The sequence below is a fragment of the Pristiophorus japonicus genome, chromosome 12 (assembly GCF_044704955.1).
Source record: "Pristiophorus japonicus isolate sPriJap1 chromosome 12, sPriJap1.hap1, whole genome shotgun sequence".
Classification (NCBI taxonomy): domain Eukaryota; kingdom Metazoa; phylum Chordata; class Chondrichthyes; family Pristiophoridae; genus Pristiophorus; species Pristiophorus japonicus.
In genome coordinates, this window is record NC_091988.1 from 95,673,086 (window position 1) to 95,688,850 (window position 15,765).

The window sequence follows — 15,765 nt, forward strand, 5'->3', positions numbered from 1 at the left end:
GAAGGGCTGAATGGCCTACTCCTGCACCTATTTTCTATGTTTCTATGTTTCTATAATTGCAAGTTTTTACTTTTTTCTGTCTTAAACGATAATTTTCCATCTTGGTCACAGAAATTCGAGCACAGTTGACAGAGCAGCTGAAATGCCTGGAGCAGCAATCGGAGTCCCGTCTCCAGCTCCTGCAGGATCTGCAGGAGTTCTTCCGCAGGAAGGCCGAGATCGAGGTGGAGTACTCCCGCAGCCTGGACAAACTGGCGGAAAGGTTTGCGGCCAAGATTCGCAGCTCCAAGGAGCATCAGCAGTTCCGGTAAGTCCACCGCTGAAATCTGACCTTCACACAGGCCTCTGCTCCAATTTTATTTCTTACATATTTAAGGCAGGCTTAGTGAAGGCTTGAGGCTCTATTATTCTATATATGAACCCCTCGATTAGATTCCAGCCTGTAACTCACTCCCAGGTATCCATTATTCTATATATAAACCAACGAACCCCTCGATTAGATTCCAGCCTGTAACTCAATCCCGGGTATCCATTATTCTATATATAAACCACCCAGACACCTCAATCAGATTCCAGCCTGTAACTCACTCCCAGGTATCCATTATTCTATATATAACCTCCGAACCCCTCGATTAGATTCCAGCCTGTAACTCACTCTCAGGTATCCATTATTCTATATATAAACCCCCTCCCGAACCCCTCGATTAGATTCCAGACTGTAACTCACTCCCAGGTATCCATTATTCTATATATAAACCACCCGAACCCCTCGATTAGATTCCAGCCTGTAACTCACTCCCGGGTATCCATTATTCTATATATAAATCTGGGGGGAGGTAGTGTGTCGGGGGAGAGGGGGGGTAGTGTGTCTGGGGGGAGGGGGGCGGGGAGTGTGTCTGGGGGGAGGGGGGGGGAGTGTGTCTGGGGGGAGGGGGAGGGGAGGGGGGGGATGTGTGTGTCTGGGGGGAGGGGGGGTGGGAGTGTGTCTGGGGGGAGGGGGGGTGGGAGTGTGTCTGGGGGGAGGGGGGGTGAGTGTGTCTGAGGGGAGGGGGGTGGGGAGTGTGTCTGAGGGGAGGGGGGTGGGGAGTGTGTCTGAGGGGAGGGGGGTGGGGAGTGTGTCTGAGGGGAGGGGGGGTGGGGAGTGTGTCTGGGGGGAGGGGGGGGAGTGCGTCTGAGGGGAGGGGGGGGGAGTGTGTCTGAGGGGAGGGGGGGGGGGGAGTGTGTCTGAGGGGAGGGGGGGGAGTGTGTCTGAGGGGGGGAGAGTGTGTCTGAGGGGAGGGGGGTGGGGAGTGTGTCTGAGGGGAGATGAGGGTGGGGGCAGTGTGTCTGGGGGAAGAGGGTGGTGGGGAGAGTGTCTGGGCAGAGGGGAGCGGGGGAGTGTGTGTTTGGGGGGGGGTGAGTGTGTCTGAGGGGAAGGGTGGTGGGGAGTGTGTCTGAGGGGAGGGGGGGTGGGGAGTGTGTCTGAGTGGAGGGGGGGTGGGGAGTGTGTCTGAGGGGAGGGGAGGGGGTTGAACAGCTCCACCACTCACACCCCCCAAACACTACCAGCTCGATTTAAATTCCAGCCCCTTTCATCAATTTAAACTACCCATGGAGTCCACGACAAAACTGCCATTGTTATGTTCAGAATAACTCCACAAGATATATTGTAAGCTCAAACTGTTGTGACCTTAGTCTCTTTAATGTAACTCCAAAGTGAGGAGGCAGCGTGATAGACTGCCTTTTATACCTGCTTGCCCAGGGTGTGTCTCCCACAGCTGCGCCCCCTGGTGGCAAGTGCTACACATTGGTAAAGTTTACATACATATCAGCTGTAATTGACAGCACCAAGGCTAGAACTTAAGAGGGGGGAAATGGTGAGGTGAAGCAGTGAGCTATGGACACCAAGGGGGCTAGGGATTTTAAGGGACATTTTTGGGAAAACTGACTGAGGTCCTGGAAAGAATGATTTCACATAGGGGGATGATGCAAAGAGTTTTGCCTTCAGCACAGTGAGAAGGAGGAGTGGGTGGAACGGGGGATTTGCAATTTATCAGGAACCAGAGAAAAGACATTTGTAACTCATTCCCGGGTATCCATTATTCTAAACATGAACCATCTGAACCTCTCGATTAGATTACAGCCTGTTACTCACTCCTGGGTACCATTATTGTATAATAAATCATTTGAACCGTGCCAACCACGCACCCCCTCCACCACCAGCTCAATTTAAATTGTAGCCGATCATCCATGGTGTCCACAAGACAAAACTGCTGTAACTGAAACGAATGTGTAAAAGCCCCAGGATAGCTGGTGTGGGGAAGTGGAAATGTCAGAGGTGCTCACCTGAGCTTGGGGTGGAATGGCAGCAACTTTCCATCGAAGGTATGGATGTGCCTGAGCTGCGAGCACTCTGTACATGGGAGCTTTACTCTGCATCCAGCGCGTGCTGTGCCTGACCTGGAGCTGTGGCAGTGGTAGGGTGGCAGGGGAAGGAAGTGGCCCGGTGCCAGCAAAGGCATGCCTGAAGTCTTGTGTGAAACTGTATCCAGACCAGATTCACTTAATACCTGTGATACAGAGTGAAACGGATTATTCTCAAATATCACCGCGGTGGAAACCCAAGTATGGGCCTTCCCCTAGGTCAGGCCCCTCGAGCTTACGAGTAATTAACGTTTACCATAGAGAGCTCTGGGAACACTGCAGAGGGTTCTTACCATTGCACTTGTTTAGCTCGGATCACAGGAGAGTGACGTTCGAGTGCCTCCATTGCTAAGTACAGGTCCCTTATCTGGCAGGAGAGTCAGTAATTGCTTGAGTCTCCGATCCTGTTCGTTTTAGGCCAGACGCCGCTCTCCTGTGATTTGAATCAAACTACTGCCAGTGTAAAACCACCCCTAGTAACTATTACACAGTATTTACAGCACAGAAACAAGCCATTCGGCCCAACAGATCCATGCTGTTGGGATTACGTAGCTTGTTATACGGAACTCGCCTCCTTTAGCACAAGGCTAAACAGCCCCTTTATGGCCCCAGACTGAATTCCCAACCAGCTATCCCCTTCCCCTGTGCTGCTAAAACACCCATTCTCCTGCTGACCCAAGCTACGATAGTAGGCTCTGTTTACAGTGGCGGGTTTGAAAACCATGTCGAACGTGTCCCACGGCGAGACACAGAGGCCTATGTGGCCAATTCCAGGTCTGCACTAGACGTGCTGTCGGGTTCAGTGTCACCCGGTCAATCCCACCAGCGGACCCTGTGTCCCCTACGATCAGGAGCGTGCCTCGTGACTGCCCAATACCCAGCCATATGATAGCGTGACCTGGGGTTTGTAACATTGAAACCCCTCCTTGTGTGGACTGGATACTGTCATTTCGCCAATGGCGCCACGTACATTTCTCCTATCTCAGGCCTGTCTATTGCAGTGCAGGGGATCGATGCCTGTGTTCAGTTCGCACCGGCAAAGCAGTGCTTCGCCATTTCCACCCTGACCTGTGTGACCCCATTGTCTCCGAGTGAGATGTTATGTGAGAAGCACCTTTCAGATAGATGCTTGTCTGATCCTGGCTGCTCTGTTCAATAATCTTCCCCACATAGCCTGTGTGTTGTATGGATTTAAACCCCTATGTGCTGAATGTAACTTATATAAATTATTCCAAAATTTCCCAAGGGCGAATAGTGAAAGATCATGAAACAGCCTGATAACTGTCACTCCAAGATTAATGCGCTCATCTACACTGCGATCTCTGAAAAGCGGGAGAGAGGAGCTGAGGGAGGGAGGGAGGGGGTCAGTGTGTGTGTGTGCATGTGTGTGTGTGCGTGTGTGTGTGCATATGTATGTGTGTGTGTGTGTGTGCCTCCCATGCAGCAGAGCCTGGTGTCCAATCGTCTTGGATCCCCTTGCCATTGGACCAAGACCTAGCTCTGTCAAGTCCATGTGGTGGCTGGTGTGCAACGGCCACCCCACGTTAAAAGAATTCACGCACAGGCATCTTCCATCCCTTCAGAATGAAGTTCTGGACCTGGCCAGCATTGGACTCATCAGTCGCCTTCGAACTCATTAGTGTGGAAACAAGTCATCCTCAACTCCGGGGGACTGCCTGAGAAGAAGAACTATCACTAACTATAGGGATTTAGTTGAATTTTAATCATGACGGGTGGCAATGATACTATTTGACATTGTAACAAAAAAAAAGGGTTTTCCTTGTGTTTTTATTTTGATGGTCCCTCCAGTATTCTCCTGAGCAAGGTTAAAGGCTCAACGATACCAAACACTGATACCAGACAGCAGCCACTCTATCCGTGTGGGGTCTCAGCATACGACAACGACGGACAGGACATGACCCACTGGTCCGTCCAGCCTGTCCCTCACAGATGTTATGTCCTGTACATCGCCATATATACACTCCCCATCCCACCCGAAACCATGTGATCTCTCAGAGGAGGCAAAACAAAACCTGGCAAATGCCTCTGTAGGTGATCGAAATTAGTCCCGGAGACCACTCTGGCCCTGATTAATGTTACACGGTACTCACCTTATACACGAGGTGATCGCCATCCCAGCCAGAAACAGGTCCACCTCTCGCTTGAGCAAATCAGCGTTCACCGCATGAGACAGCAATCTGTTCCAGAGTCCACTATTCTCTGGGAGAAGAACTACCTCCTGACCTCGAACCTAGATCTAGCCTTATAAACTTTAAACTGTGATCCCTAGTCCTCCCTAATCTATTTAATTGAAACAAGCTGTCTATACAAACACAGCCTATTCCCTTCGTCGTCTTTAGAAACTTTGATCAAATCACTCTTTTGAGCCTATCTGGGTAATTAAGATGCTTTGACCGTGGTATTAATCTTGTGGCCCTCCTCTGCACCTTTCCATAATCTCAGTACCATCCACCATGTGAGGCACAATATTCAATCTATGTTCCTCCAATTCTGTCCCCTTGCACACCCCCCCCGATTTTCTTTGCCCCCCATTGCCAGCCCTGCTTTGAGTTGTCTCGGCCCTAAGCCCTGGAATTCCCTCCCTAAACCTCTCCGCCTCTCCACCTCACTCTCTTTCTGCAAGACGTGCCTTAAAACCTACCCCTTTGGCCACCTGTCCTAACATCTCCTCGTGGCTCGGTGTCAAACCTTGTCCGATAATGCTCTTGTGAAGCGCCTTGGAACATTTTACTACATTAAAGACATGATATAAATGCAAGATGTCGTCATCGTTGTCTGGCCAAGGTCTTGTAGAAGAATCACAAAAAGTATACTGCAGCTGAGCCCAACCCGGGCCGAGCCCAATGCCCACTAATTCACCTTCCGGCAGAGGTCACTGGCTGACTGACAATCCAGAGCAGGAACTTTGACTGAATTTTCTCCTCCCCGCCCACAGACCCAATTGTAGTGTCCATGATACTATTCTTCGAAAGAAAAAAACGTGTACCAACAGAGAAAGAAAGGCAGAGATTTTCTGCTGGTTTCACTAACCTTTGGGTAACATGGCCTCTCCCCAAGAAAAGCAAGCAAGCTGCTGCCAATCTAGAGAGACTTCCAACAGCAACAATAATTAGCCCGTTCCTGGCCTCCGTGTGTGCCTGTTTAATACCACCTCTCGACTGGACTACCTGAGCAACTGTTTTAAAGGGGCAGTCCAGGTTAGCAGCTAAACAGCCCACCCATGGTTCCCACCTCAGGATACCTGAGCAACAACAGAGCCACCAGCATTGTAAAACGAGCACCTTTAGGAGCGAGATTGTATTCCACACCCAGATCTGTCCCAAATGTGACATAATCCAGGTGGATAGAAGAAAAGGAAAATTGGTCCATTCCATAGAATTACACCGAATTTACAGCACAGGATCAGGCCATCGGGCCCCACCGGTCCATGCCGGTGTTTATGCTCCACCCGAGCCTCCTCCACCTCTCTTCATATAACCCTATCAGCATAACCTCATTTTCCTTTCTTTAATCATAATGACCCTCATCTACCGCCCCATATTTATTGATTTGGTGTTGAACTCTGTGCTGCTCGAGGTGAGGCTGTTCGCTTTGAGTTACTGATCTTGCCCAGGACAGTGGTAGTTCCGCTTGCAATTGACGTCAATCCTGCCCCCTGAGCTGAGCAGGGAATACCTGCTCATGATCATGATCCAGCTAGAAAGTTCACACTCGTGACATCGGATAAGTTCAGCCTCTGACTCAGGTGTGAAGGTTGCTGTGGTTGAATAGTCTGCCAATGCTAGGCAGGAGATGGAAACTAGAGGGTAACTACCACTCCCGGTACCATACCCTAGGCGAGTGCAGATCAGCAGGTGAGAAAATAGGATTGAATCCAACTCCCACAAGACAGAGAAATAAACAACTTGCATTTATATAGCGCCTTTTTACGGTATGAAGACATCCCAAATCACTTTCCAGTCGATGAAAAACTTTTTGAAGTGTAGTCGCTGTTGTAATGTAGGAAATGCAGCAACCAATTTGTGCTCAACAAGCTCCCACAAACAGCAATGAGATGATAACCATCAGTTTTGGTGGTGTTGGTTGAAGGATAAATATTGACCAGAACAGCGGGAAGAATATAAGAAATAGGAGCAGGAGTAGGCCATTTGGCCTGCTCCGCCATTCAAAAAAAACATAGCTGATCTGATCTTGGCCTCAACTCTACCTCCCTGCCAGCTTCCATAACCTTTGACTCCCTTATCATTCAAAATTCTGTCTATCTCCACCTTAAATTTATTCAATGACCCAGCCTCCACAGCTCTCTGGGGTAGAGAATTCCAAAGATTCTGGACCCTCTGAGAGAAGAAATGCCTCCTCATCTCAGTTTTAAATGGACGACCCCTTATTCTGAAACTATGCCCCCTAATACTAGATTCCCCCACGAGGGGAAACATCCTCTCTGCATCTACCTTGTCAAGCCCCCTCAGAATCTGATATGATTCAATAAGATAACTCCCCTGCTCTTCAAAATAGTGCCCTGGGATCTTTCACGCTCCCCTGCGAGGGCAAACAGAGTCTCCGTTTAACTTCAGAGGTCAGAGAAACCTAAGGCAAAAACCAAAAAGGGCCACATTACACCAAAATTCTAAAAGGGCAAAGTGTGTTAGTAAGACGAGCCTGAAGGCTCTGTGCCTCAATGTGAGGAGTATTCGGAATAAGGTGGACGAATTAACTGCGCAGTTAGCAGTTAACGGGTATAATGTAATTGGCATCACGGACTCATGGCTCCAGGGTGACCAAGGCTGTGAACTCAACATCCAGGGTTATTCAACATTTTAGGAAGGATAGACAGAAAGGAAAAGGAGGCGGGTTGGCGTTGCTGGTTAAAGAGGAAATTAATGCAATAGTAAGGAAGGACATTAGCCTGGATGATGTGGAATTGGTATGGGTGGAGCTACGGAATACCAAGGGGAAGAAAACTCGAGTGGGACTTGTATACAGACCACCAAACAGTAGTAGTAAGGTTGGGGACAGCATCAAACAAGAAATTAGGGATGCATGCAATAAAGGTACAGCAGTTATCATGGGTGATTTTAATCTACATATTGATTGGGCTAACCAAACTGGTAGCAATGCAGTGGAGGAGGATTTCCTGGAGTGTATTAGGGATGGTTTTCTAGACCAATATGTTGAGGAACCAACTAGGGAGCTGGCCATCCTAGACTGGGTGATGTGTAATGAGAAAGGACTAATTAGCAATCTTGTTGTGCGAGGCCCCTTGGGGAAGAATGATCATAACATGGTAGAATTCTTTATTAAGATGGAGAGTGGCACAGTTAATTCAGAAACAAGGATCCTGAGCTTAAGGATGGTTTGAGGCGTGAATTGGTTAGAATAGACTGGCAAATGATACTTAAAGAGTTGACGGTGGATAGGCAATGGCAAACATTTAAAGATCACATGGATGAACTTCAGCAATTGTACATCCCTGTCTGGAGTAAAAATAAAACGGGGAAGGTGGCTCAACCTTGGCTAACAAGGGAAATTACGGATAGTGTTAAATCCAAGGAAGAGGCATATAAATTGGCCAGAAAAAGCAACAAACCTGAGGACTGGGAGAAATTTAGAATTCAGCAGAGGAGGACTAAGGGTTTAATTCGGAGGGGGAAAATAGAGTATGAGAGTAAGCTTGTAGGGAACATAAAAACTGACTGCAAAAGCTTCTATAGATATGTGAAGAGAAAAAGATTAGTGAAGACTAATGTAGGTCCCTTGCAGTCAGAATCAGGTGAATTTATAATGGGGTACAAAGAAATGGCAGACCAATTGAACAAATACTTTGGTTCTGTCTTCACGAAGGAAGACACAAATAACCTTCCAGAAGTACTAGGGGACTGAGGGTCTAGTGAGAAGGAGGAACTGAAGGATATCCTTATTATTAAGGAAATTGTGTTAGGGAAATTGATGGGATTGAAGACCGATAAATCCCCGGGGCCTGATAGTCTGCATCCCAGAGTACTTAAGGAAGTGGCCCTTGAATTGGTGAGCATTTTCCAACAGTTTATCGACTCTGGATCAGTTCCTATGGACTGGACGGTAGTTAATGTAACACCACTTTTTAAAAAGGGAGGGAGAGAGAAAGCGGGTAATTATAGACCGGTTAGCCTGACATCAGTAGTGGGGAAAATGTTGGAATTAGTTATTAAGGATGAAATAGCAGCGCATTTGGAAAGCAGTAACAGGATCGGTCCAAGTTAGCATGGATTTGTAAAGGGGAAATCATGCTTGACAAATCTTCTGAAATTTTTGGAGGATGCAACTAGTAAAGTGGACAAGGGAGAACCAGTGGATGTGGTGTATTTGGACTTTCCAAAGGCTTTTGACAAGGTCCCACACAAGAGATTGGTGTGCAAAATCAAAGCACATGGTATTTGGGGTAATGTACTGACGTGGACAGAGAACTGGTTGGCAGACAGAAAGCAGAGAGTCAGGATAAACGGGTCCTTTTCAGAATGGGAGGCAGTGACTAGTGGAGTTCCACAGGGCTCAGTGCTGGGACCCCAGCTCTTTACAATATACATCAATGATTTAGATGAAGGAATTGAGTGTAATATCTCCAAGTTTGCAGATGACACTAAACTGGGTTGCGGTGTGAGCTGTGAGGGGGACACTAAGAGACTGGTTAGGTGAGTGGGCAAATGCATGGCAGATGCAGTATAATGTGGATAAATGTGAGGTTATCCATTTTGGAGGCAAAAACACGAAGACAGAATATTATCTGAATGGTGGCAGATTAGGAAAAGGGGAGGTGCAACGAGACATGGGTGTCATGGTTCATCTGTCATTGAAAGTTGGCATGCAGGTACAGCAGGTGGTGAAGAAGGCAAATGACATGTTGGCCTTCATAGCTAGGGGATTTCAGTATAGGAGCAGGGAGGTCTTACTGCAATTGTACAGGGCCTTGGTGAGGCCTCACATGGAATATTGTGTTCAGTTTTGGTCTCCTAATCTGAGGAAGGACATTCTTGCTATTGAGGGAGTGCAGCGAAGGTTCACCAGACTGATTCCCGGGATGGCTGGACTGACATATGAGGAGACACTGGATCAACTGGGCCTTTATACATTGGAGTTTCGAAGAATGAGAGGGGATCTCATAGAAACATACAAGATTCTGATGGGACGGGACAGGTTAGATGCGGGTAGATTGTTCCTGATGTTGGGAAGTCCAGGGGACACAGTTGTGGATAAGGGGTAGGCCATTTAGGACTGAGATGAGGAGAAACTTCTTCACTCAGAGAGTTGTTAACCTGTGGAATTCCCTGCCGCAGAGAGTTGTTGATGCCAGTTCATTGGATATATTCAAGAGGGAGTTAGATATGGCTCTTACGGCTAAGAGGATCAAGGGGTATGGCGAGAAAGCAGGAATTGGGTACTGAGGGAATGATCAGCCATGATCTTATCGAATGGTGGTGCAGGCTCGAAGAGCCGAATGGCCTACTCCTGCACCTATTTTCTATGTTTCTCTGTTTCTATGTCACATCCAAAAGACGGCACCTCCGACAGTGCAGCACTCCCTCAGTACTACACCAGAGTATCAGCCTGCATTTTGTGCTCGAGTCTCCCAACGTTCTGACTCCGAGGCGAGAGTGCTGCCCACTGAGCCACAGCTGACACCTAGAGACCCTCTGTACATTGCAGGAAACCACCACTAATAAAAGGAGGAATGAGGACTGGATGTACATAGTAACTCAGAATACAAGTGGCGCTACATCTGGCCCTGTTTCTTATTTACTTCTGTGCTGTGTGACTCTGAGACAGCCATGTGATAGGCATGTGTTTAGTTATACTCTCCTCCCTCTTAAAGGTCGCCCGTCTATATATAAAACCCTTCTGGTTCGAGAAAGAAAAAAACAAACGGCAAAGGGAAGATAATGAGTGGGGATGGTCTGGGTCGCAGTTTCTAATGATAGCTGCGTCGTCGGCACTCTGTAATTGTGCTTGGCACTAATTTAGGAAGTTTACAGTCCGACCTGCCCCGTCACAATGAACTTGGAGTCCCGGTGTCTGGAATGCATTAGCTGTCTGCAGCTCCCATCTACACGTGGCCCGTGTGTGACGGGGCAGCAAGCCAGGCTTGTGCCGACCAATGGGAGCCCGAGGGCCGCCTAATTGGATGCAGCTGTGGGGGTCAGAAGTGGCCCGCAGTGCAACACGTTGCTCGATGCACAGGAAATATCTCTCTCGGGCACGTGTGTGTGGCTGTGTGTGTGTGTGTGAGAGAGAGCGAGCGATCATACATCAGGTTCCTAAAGATGGGGGAGGTGGGGAGTAGTGCTCGCTGCCTTCGCTTGTGCTGCTACCGATTGTCGGACTATCGGCTCACTTGGAACAACCGAGTTTTTTTGTTGCTGGAACACCTCATTTGTTTGGCTCGTTCCCAGTGGGGAAGGGGAGGGAATTGTTGAGCTACATTGAGGCCTATGTTTGAAGGGTTTTCAGGGTGTTCAACCCCCCCACTCCACTGCCCCACAAATTATTTTTTAATCGGACTATTCCCCTTTTGAAAGAATGTGCCTTCGATCACCTGATCGAGGCACAAAACTTCAAGCAGTGAGAAGCCATTAGTTGGGTTCGTGGTTCTGAATGTTCACCAGGATGTTGCCGTGAACAGTGGTGAAGCTGTGATAGACCAGCCGCCCATAACACACACTTGGACATGGTGCTTTCGTGTTTTTGTCCGACAAATTATTTTCAATTGATTGAATTGTTCGATTTAATGGAAGTAATGTTTCTGCGTGGACCTTGTTGTGAAATTCATCTTTGAAAATTAGACCTTTTTGAAGTAGTTTCAGAATAAGGGGTTGCCCATTTAAAACTGAGATGAGGAGGTATTTCTTCTCTCTGAGGGTCGTGAATCTGTGGAATTCTCTGCCCCAGAGAGCTGTGGAGGCTGGGTCACTGAATATATTTGAGGTGAAGATAGACAAATTTTTGAATGACAAGCGAGTCAAGGGTTATGGGGTAAGGGCAGGGAAGGAAAGTTGAGGCCAAGATCAGATCAGCTATGATCTTACTAAATGGCGGAGCAGGCTCAGGAGACCAAACGGCCCACTCCTGCCCCTATTTCTTGTGCTCTATGTTCTTATGTCAGGCAAACTAATATCCAAGTAGTCCCCAATAAAATTCCTACCTACGCCACTGGCTCAGATGGTGCCTTTAGTCACTTGGCTTGGATTTTTTAGCATACCGTGATCTTGTAATACATTCCTATTGATCATATGTAGCCCTCCCATGGTTGAAGATGCAGGAGCTGTATGCACCGCTAGCCAGTAATGCAGGCGAGTGGAAGATAATGCATTTCCTTGGGATGCAGCAATGTGTTGGTAGCCTCGCATGCTGGGCTCCAAAGTTGCAGGAGTGAGTTCCTGATCTTGTCTGTGCTGCCGAAGGTAAGAGAAAAAAAGCAGCGGTTCAGTAAGCCACAAAGGCTGTCACCGATCTCTTCACTTGGGGTGGTACGGGAAGAAACTTAGCAGAACCATTCCTCAGGAGATGAAATGCGTGCAAAATGGAACCCGCTACCACAGGGAGTGGTTGAAGCGAATTGTATAGATGCATTAAAGGGGAGGCTAGACAAGTGTATGAGGGAGAAGGAAATAGAGGGTTATGCTGATAGATTTAGATGAGGAAAGACGGGAGGAGGCTTGAGTGGAGCATAAACGCCGGCATGAACTGGTTGGGCCAAATGGCCTGTTTCTGTGCCATATATCCTAGGTAATATATCCTAAGTAATATATCCTATGCAACAGAATCCACGATCGGATAGAATGTACACGGACTGTGAGAGAAGAATAAATGGGTGGCATTGAATCCATGTTTGGGTAGATCGCAGACAGGCTGTAAAAGGAGATTAAATGGGTGCAATAGAATCCATGTTAGGATAGAATGTACAAGGGCGGAGAAAGGACATTAAGCGGATGGGGTTGAGTCCATGATCAGAGCGATTGTACATGGGCTGTGGAAGAAGATTAAATGGGTTCATGATGGGGCGGACAACATATTGTGAAAGGATTGGGTTAATGGGCCAAACCACCTCTTCTGTGCTGGGAATGGAAACTTGTTCGGCGTTGTCTGGGCTATTCCATCAGTTCAGAAAAGGGGTGGCGTTCAGTGAAATTCATTGAAGAGAAAATATAATACATTTGCAAAAAAAAAGACATTTCAAGGCGTTAGCCTTGGCACAGTGGTAGCACTTTCCCACGTAATCCAGGCTGACACTCCAGTGCAGTGCTGAGGGAGTGCTGCTATGTTGGGGGTGCCTTTTTCGATGAGATGTTAAACCAAAGCCCCTCCTGCCCTCTCGGGTGGACGTCCTGGCCAATATTTATTCCTCAACCAACATCTCTAAACCAGACTATCTGGTCATTATCTCATTGCTGTTTGTGGGAGCTTGCTGTGTGCAAATTGGCTGCCGCGTTTCCTACATTGCAACAATGACGACACTTCAAAAAGTTTTTCACTGACTGTAAAGCGCTTTGGGACGTCCTGGGGTTCTGAAGTCACTATATAAATGCAAGTCCTTCTTGCTTTTCTTTTTGAAACAATGTCCTGCTCTTTCAGGGCTCCATCTAAGAGTGCCTGCCCAGTCTGCTGACTGGTTGTCCTTGAAACATTAACCAGCTGCTCCGACAGACGTGTTCACTTTTAAACCGGGGTTCCATTGCTTATTACAAGCTCAGCTCGGGGTCAAATAGGATGCTGAGGTCGGAAACAGTCACCCGTTAGCTGCTTTCTCGCCCTCTGTATAATGAGTTACTTTTTTCTGGATTCGTCCATTCCTAGCTAGCCAGACCTGCACTAGCTGCAACAGATCACCATTTAGCTGCAAAATTTAAAAATGGTACCTTAATTGTGAAGCAAGAGTGCAAAGGGCCGGAAAATCCAGCCCAATATCCTTAATGTCTCAGATAATTTGTGTATTCATTCCAAACTATGATGGGTCTTTTTCTTGTTGCAATTCCCACATTTGCGTTTGGCTGATTCTGCTGTCATTAAACCACTGCTTGAGCTGCTTGGATGGGATGCAATGAATTCTGAGGTTGTTGACTGATGAATGGGATTTTGCTCTGAGTTGGTAAATTCCGACTTGAGGTAATCTTGATTACCCTCATCATGCAGCCAAACCTGACTCTGGCTATTTGCAAGGAGAGAGTAGGAGGAACTTCACATTCCATCTAAACTGTGCCATATCTGATGTGTCGCCTCTCAAATATGATATGAGACACTAGAAGTGAGGAAAGTTATTCTGTTCACTGGATGGGTTGCACTTCAACAGAGCCGGGACCAATATCTTCACTGAGGAGTTTGCCAGTACTGTTGGGGAGGATTTAAACTAGCTTTACAGAGGGACGGGAACTGAGAGCATTATCAGAAGGGAGAGAAGCCAAGCTGAAAATGGAAGGCAGAAAATTAGTAAGCGAGTTTGGAAGACGGAGGAAATAAAGGCTAGAAAATAGACAACAAGGCAGTTTGGCAATGCTAAATAGTTTATACTTTAATGCAAGGAGTCAGCAATAAGGAGAAGAGCTAAGGACACGGATCGACACGTGGGATTATGATATTGTAGAATTACTGAGACATGGCTGAAAGAAGGGCAGGAATGGCAGCTCAACATTCCTGGTTACATGGTTTTTAGACGAGATAGAAAGGGGGGTAAAACAGGAAGGAGGGTCACAATATTGATTAAAAAATCAATTATAGCTGTGAGAAGGGATGATATGTTAGAAGGATCATCAAATGAGGCCATATGGGTTGAACTGAAGAACAAAAAGGGGCGATCACACTGTTGGGAGTGCAGAATAGACCCCCAAACAGTCCAAGAGAGATACAAAGAGCAAATTTGTAGACAAATTTCTGACAAAAACAATAGGGCAGTAATAGTGGGGGATTAAAATTACCCTAATATTGGGCTCAATTTTTCCCGAGCCCGTTTTCTGGCGTATTGCCAGATTTGTGCCGCTTAGTTAGATTAAAAAATGCATCAGAAAAAAATCTCCAAGGTTTCCCCGATGTTTGGCCTCTAATCTGCAGCCGCGCAACGTGACCAGTCGCCTCGGGGGGGTGGAGCCTGCGGTCTGCGACGGAAAAAGAAGCCGGGCCTTCTGCGCATGCACGGGAGTAAAAACTGATGCTCTTGACGTCACTGAAATGGCCGCACATGCCCAGTAGAGCGAGGTGCCTTCTTGGTCAGCTGTGGTGAGTACCCTCACCCGCCGAGCCTCTCCGGTGCCTTCTCGCTGCTCTGAGGCCTCCGATTTCGTGCCGGTCCAGGTCCGTTCCGCTTCCCGCCTCTAGCCCAGGCCGAATGGCCTCCAATGTACTTACCTGCACGATTTCTTTAACTCTCCGCAAGGGTTTTCTCAAGAGGCCATATATGCTGGCCATATAGGCTGGCCTAATTAGAAATGGAGTGACTATTAGCTGGCCAAAGTTGCCTAAATGGCCAGAATTGGTGTAGGTGCTGGCAACGCCCCCTTTTTAAGGAAATAAAATTTACTTAAAAAAAAATGTAGCTAACTGAGTTACGCTGGTAAAAATTGATTGGGGAAACTGGGGATTTTAAAGTTAGGCCAGAAAAAGCAGTCTACTCCAAAAAAATACTGGGGAAAATTGAGCCCATTAACTGGGATACTATCAATGTAAAAGGTATAGAGGGCACAGATTTCCTAAATTGTATTCTGGAGAATTTTTTTAGCTAATACGTAGCAAGCCCAACAAGAGGGGGGACAGTTCTGGATTTTGTGTTCAGGAATGAAACTGGGCAGGTGAAGGGAGTAGTAGTGGGGGAGCATTTTTGTGGTAGTGATCATAATTCAGTTAGTTTTAGCATAATTATGGATAAGGACTAAGATAAAACCGAGTAAGGGTACTAAATTGGGGAAGGCCAATTTTACTAGGCAGAGAAGTGATTTAACAAAAGTGGACTGGAAACAGCTACTTGAAGATAAATCAGTGTCAGAGCAGTGAGAGGCATTTAAGAGGGAGGTACATGGAGTTCAGGGTAAACATGTTCCCACAAAGAAAAAGGGTAGAACTACCAAATGTAGAGCCCCCTGGATGACCAGGTGCATACAGGGTAAGATAAGGCAAAAAAGGGATCCTATATCAGACATCATGAGCTCAATACTGCAGAAAGTCTAGAAAAGTATAGAAAGTGCAGGGGGAAATTAAGAAGAAATTAAGAAAGCAAAGAGAGGGCATGAAAAAATACTGGCAAGTACAACCCAAAGATGTTTAATAATTATATGAAGAGCAAGAGGATAACTAAAGAAAGAGTAGGGCCTATTAGGGACCAAAATG

General features: G+C 47.2%; 1 protein-coding gene across 1 annotated transcript in view; it reads left to right on the forward strand.

Moving 5' to 3' along the window:
* Positions 1-15,765, forward strand: part of srgap3 (SLIT-ROBO Rho GTPase activating protein 3) — a 296,153-nt gene that overhangs the window by 98,046 nt on the left and 182,342 nt on the right. Inside the window, exon 2 of the mRNA XM_070895763.1 lies at positions 112-307. Within this exon, the coding sequence (XP_070751864.1) occupies positions 112-307 (196 nt within the window). The remainder of the gene's footprint in view (positions 1-111; positions 308-15,765) is intronic.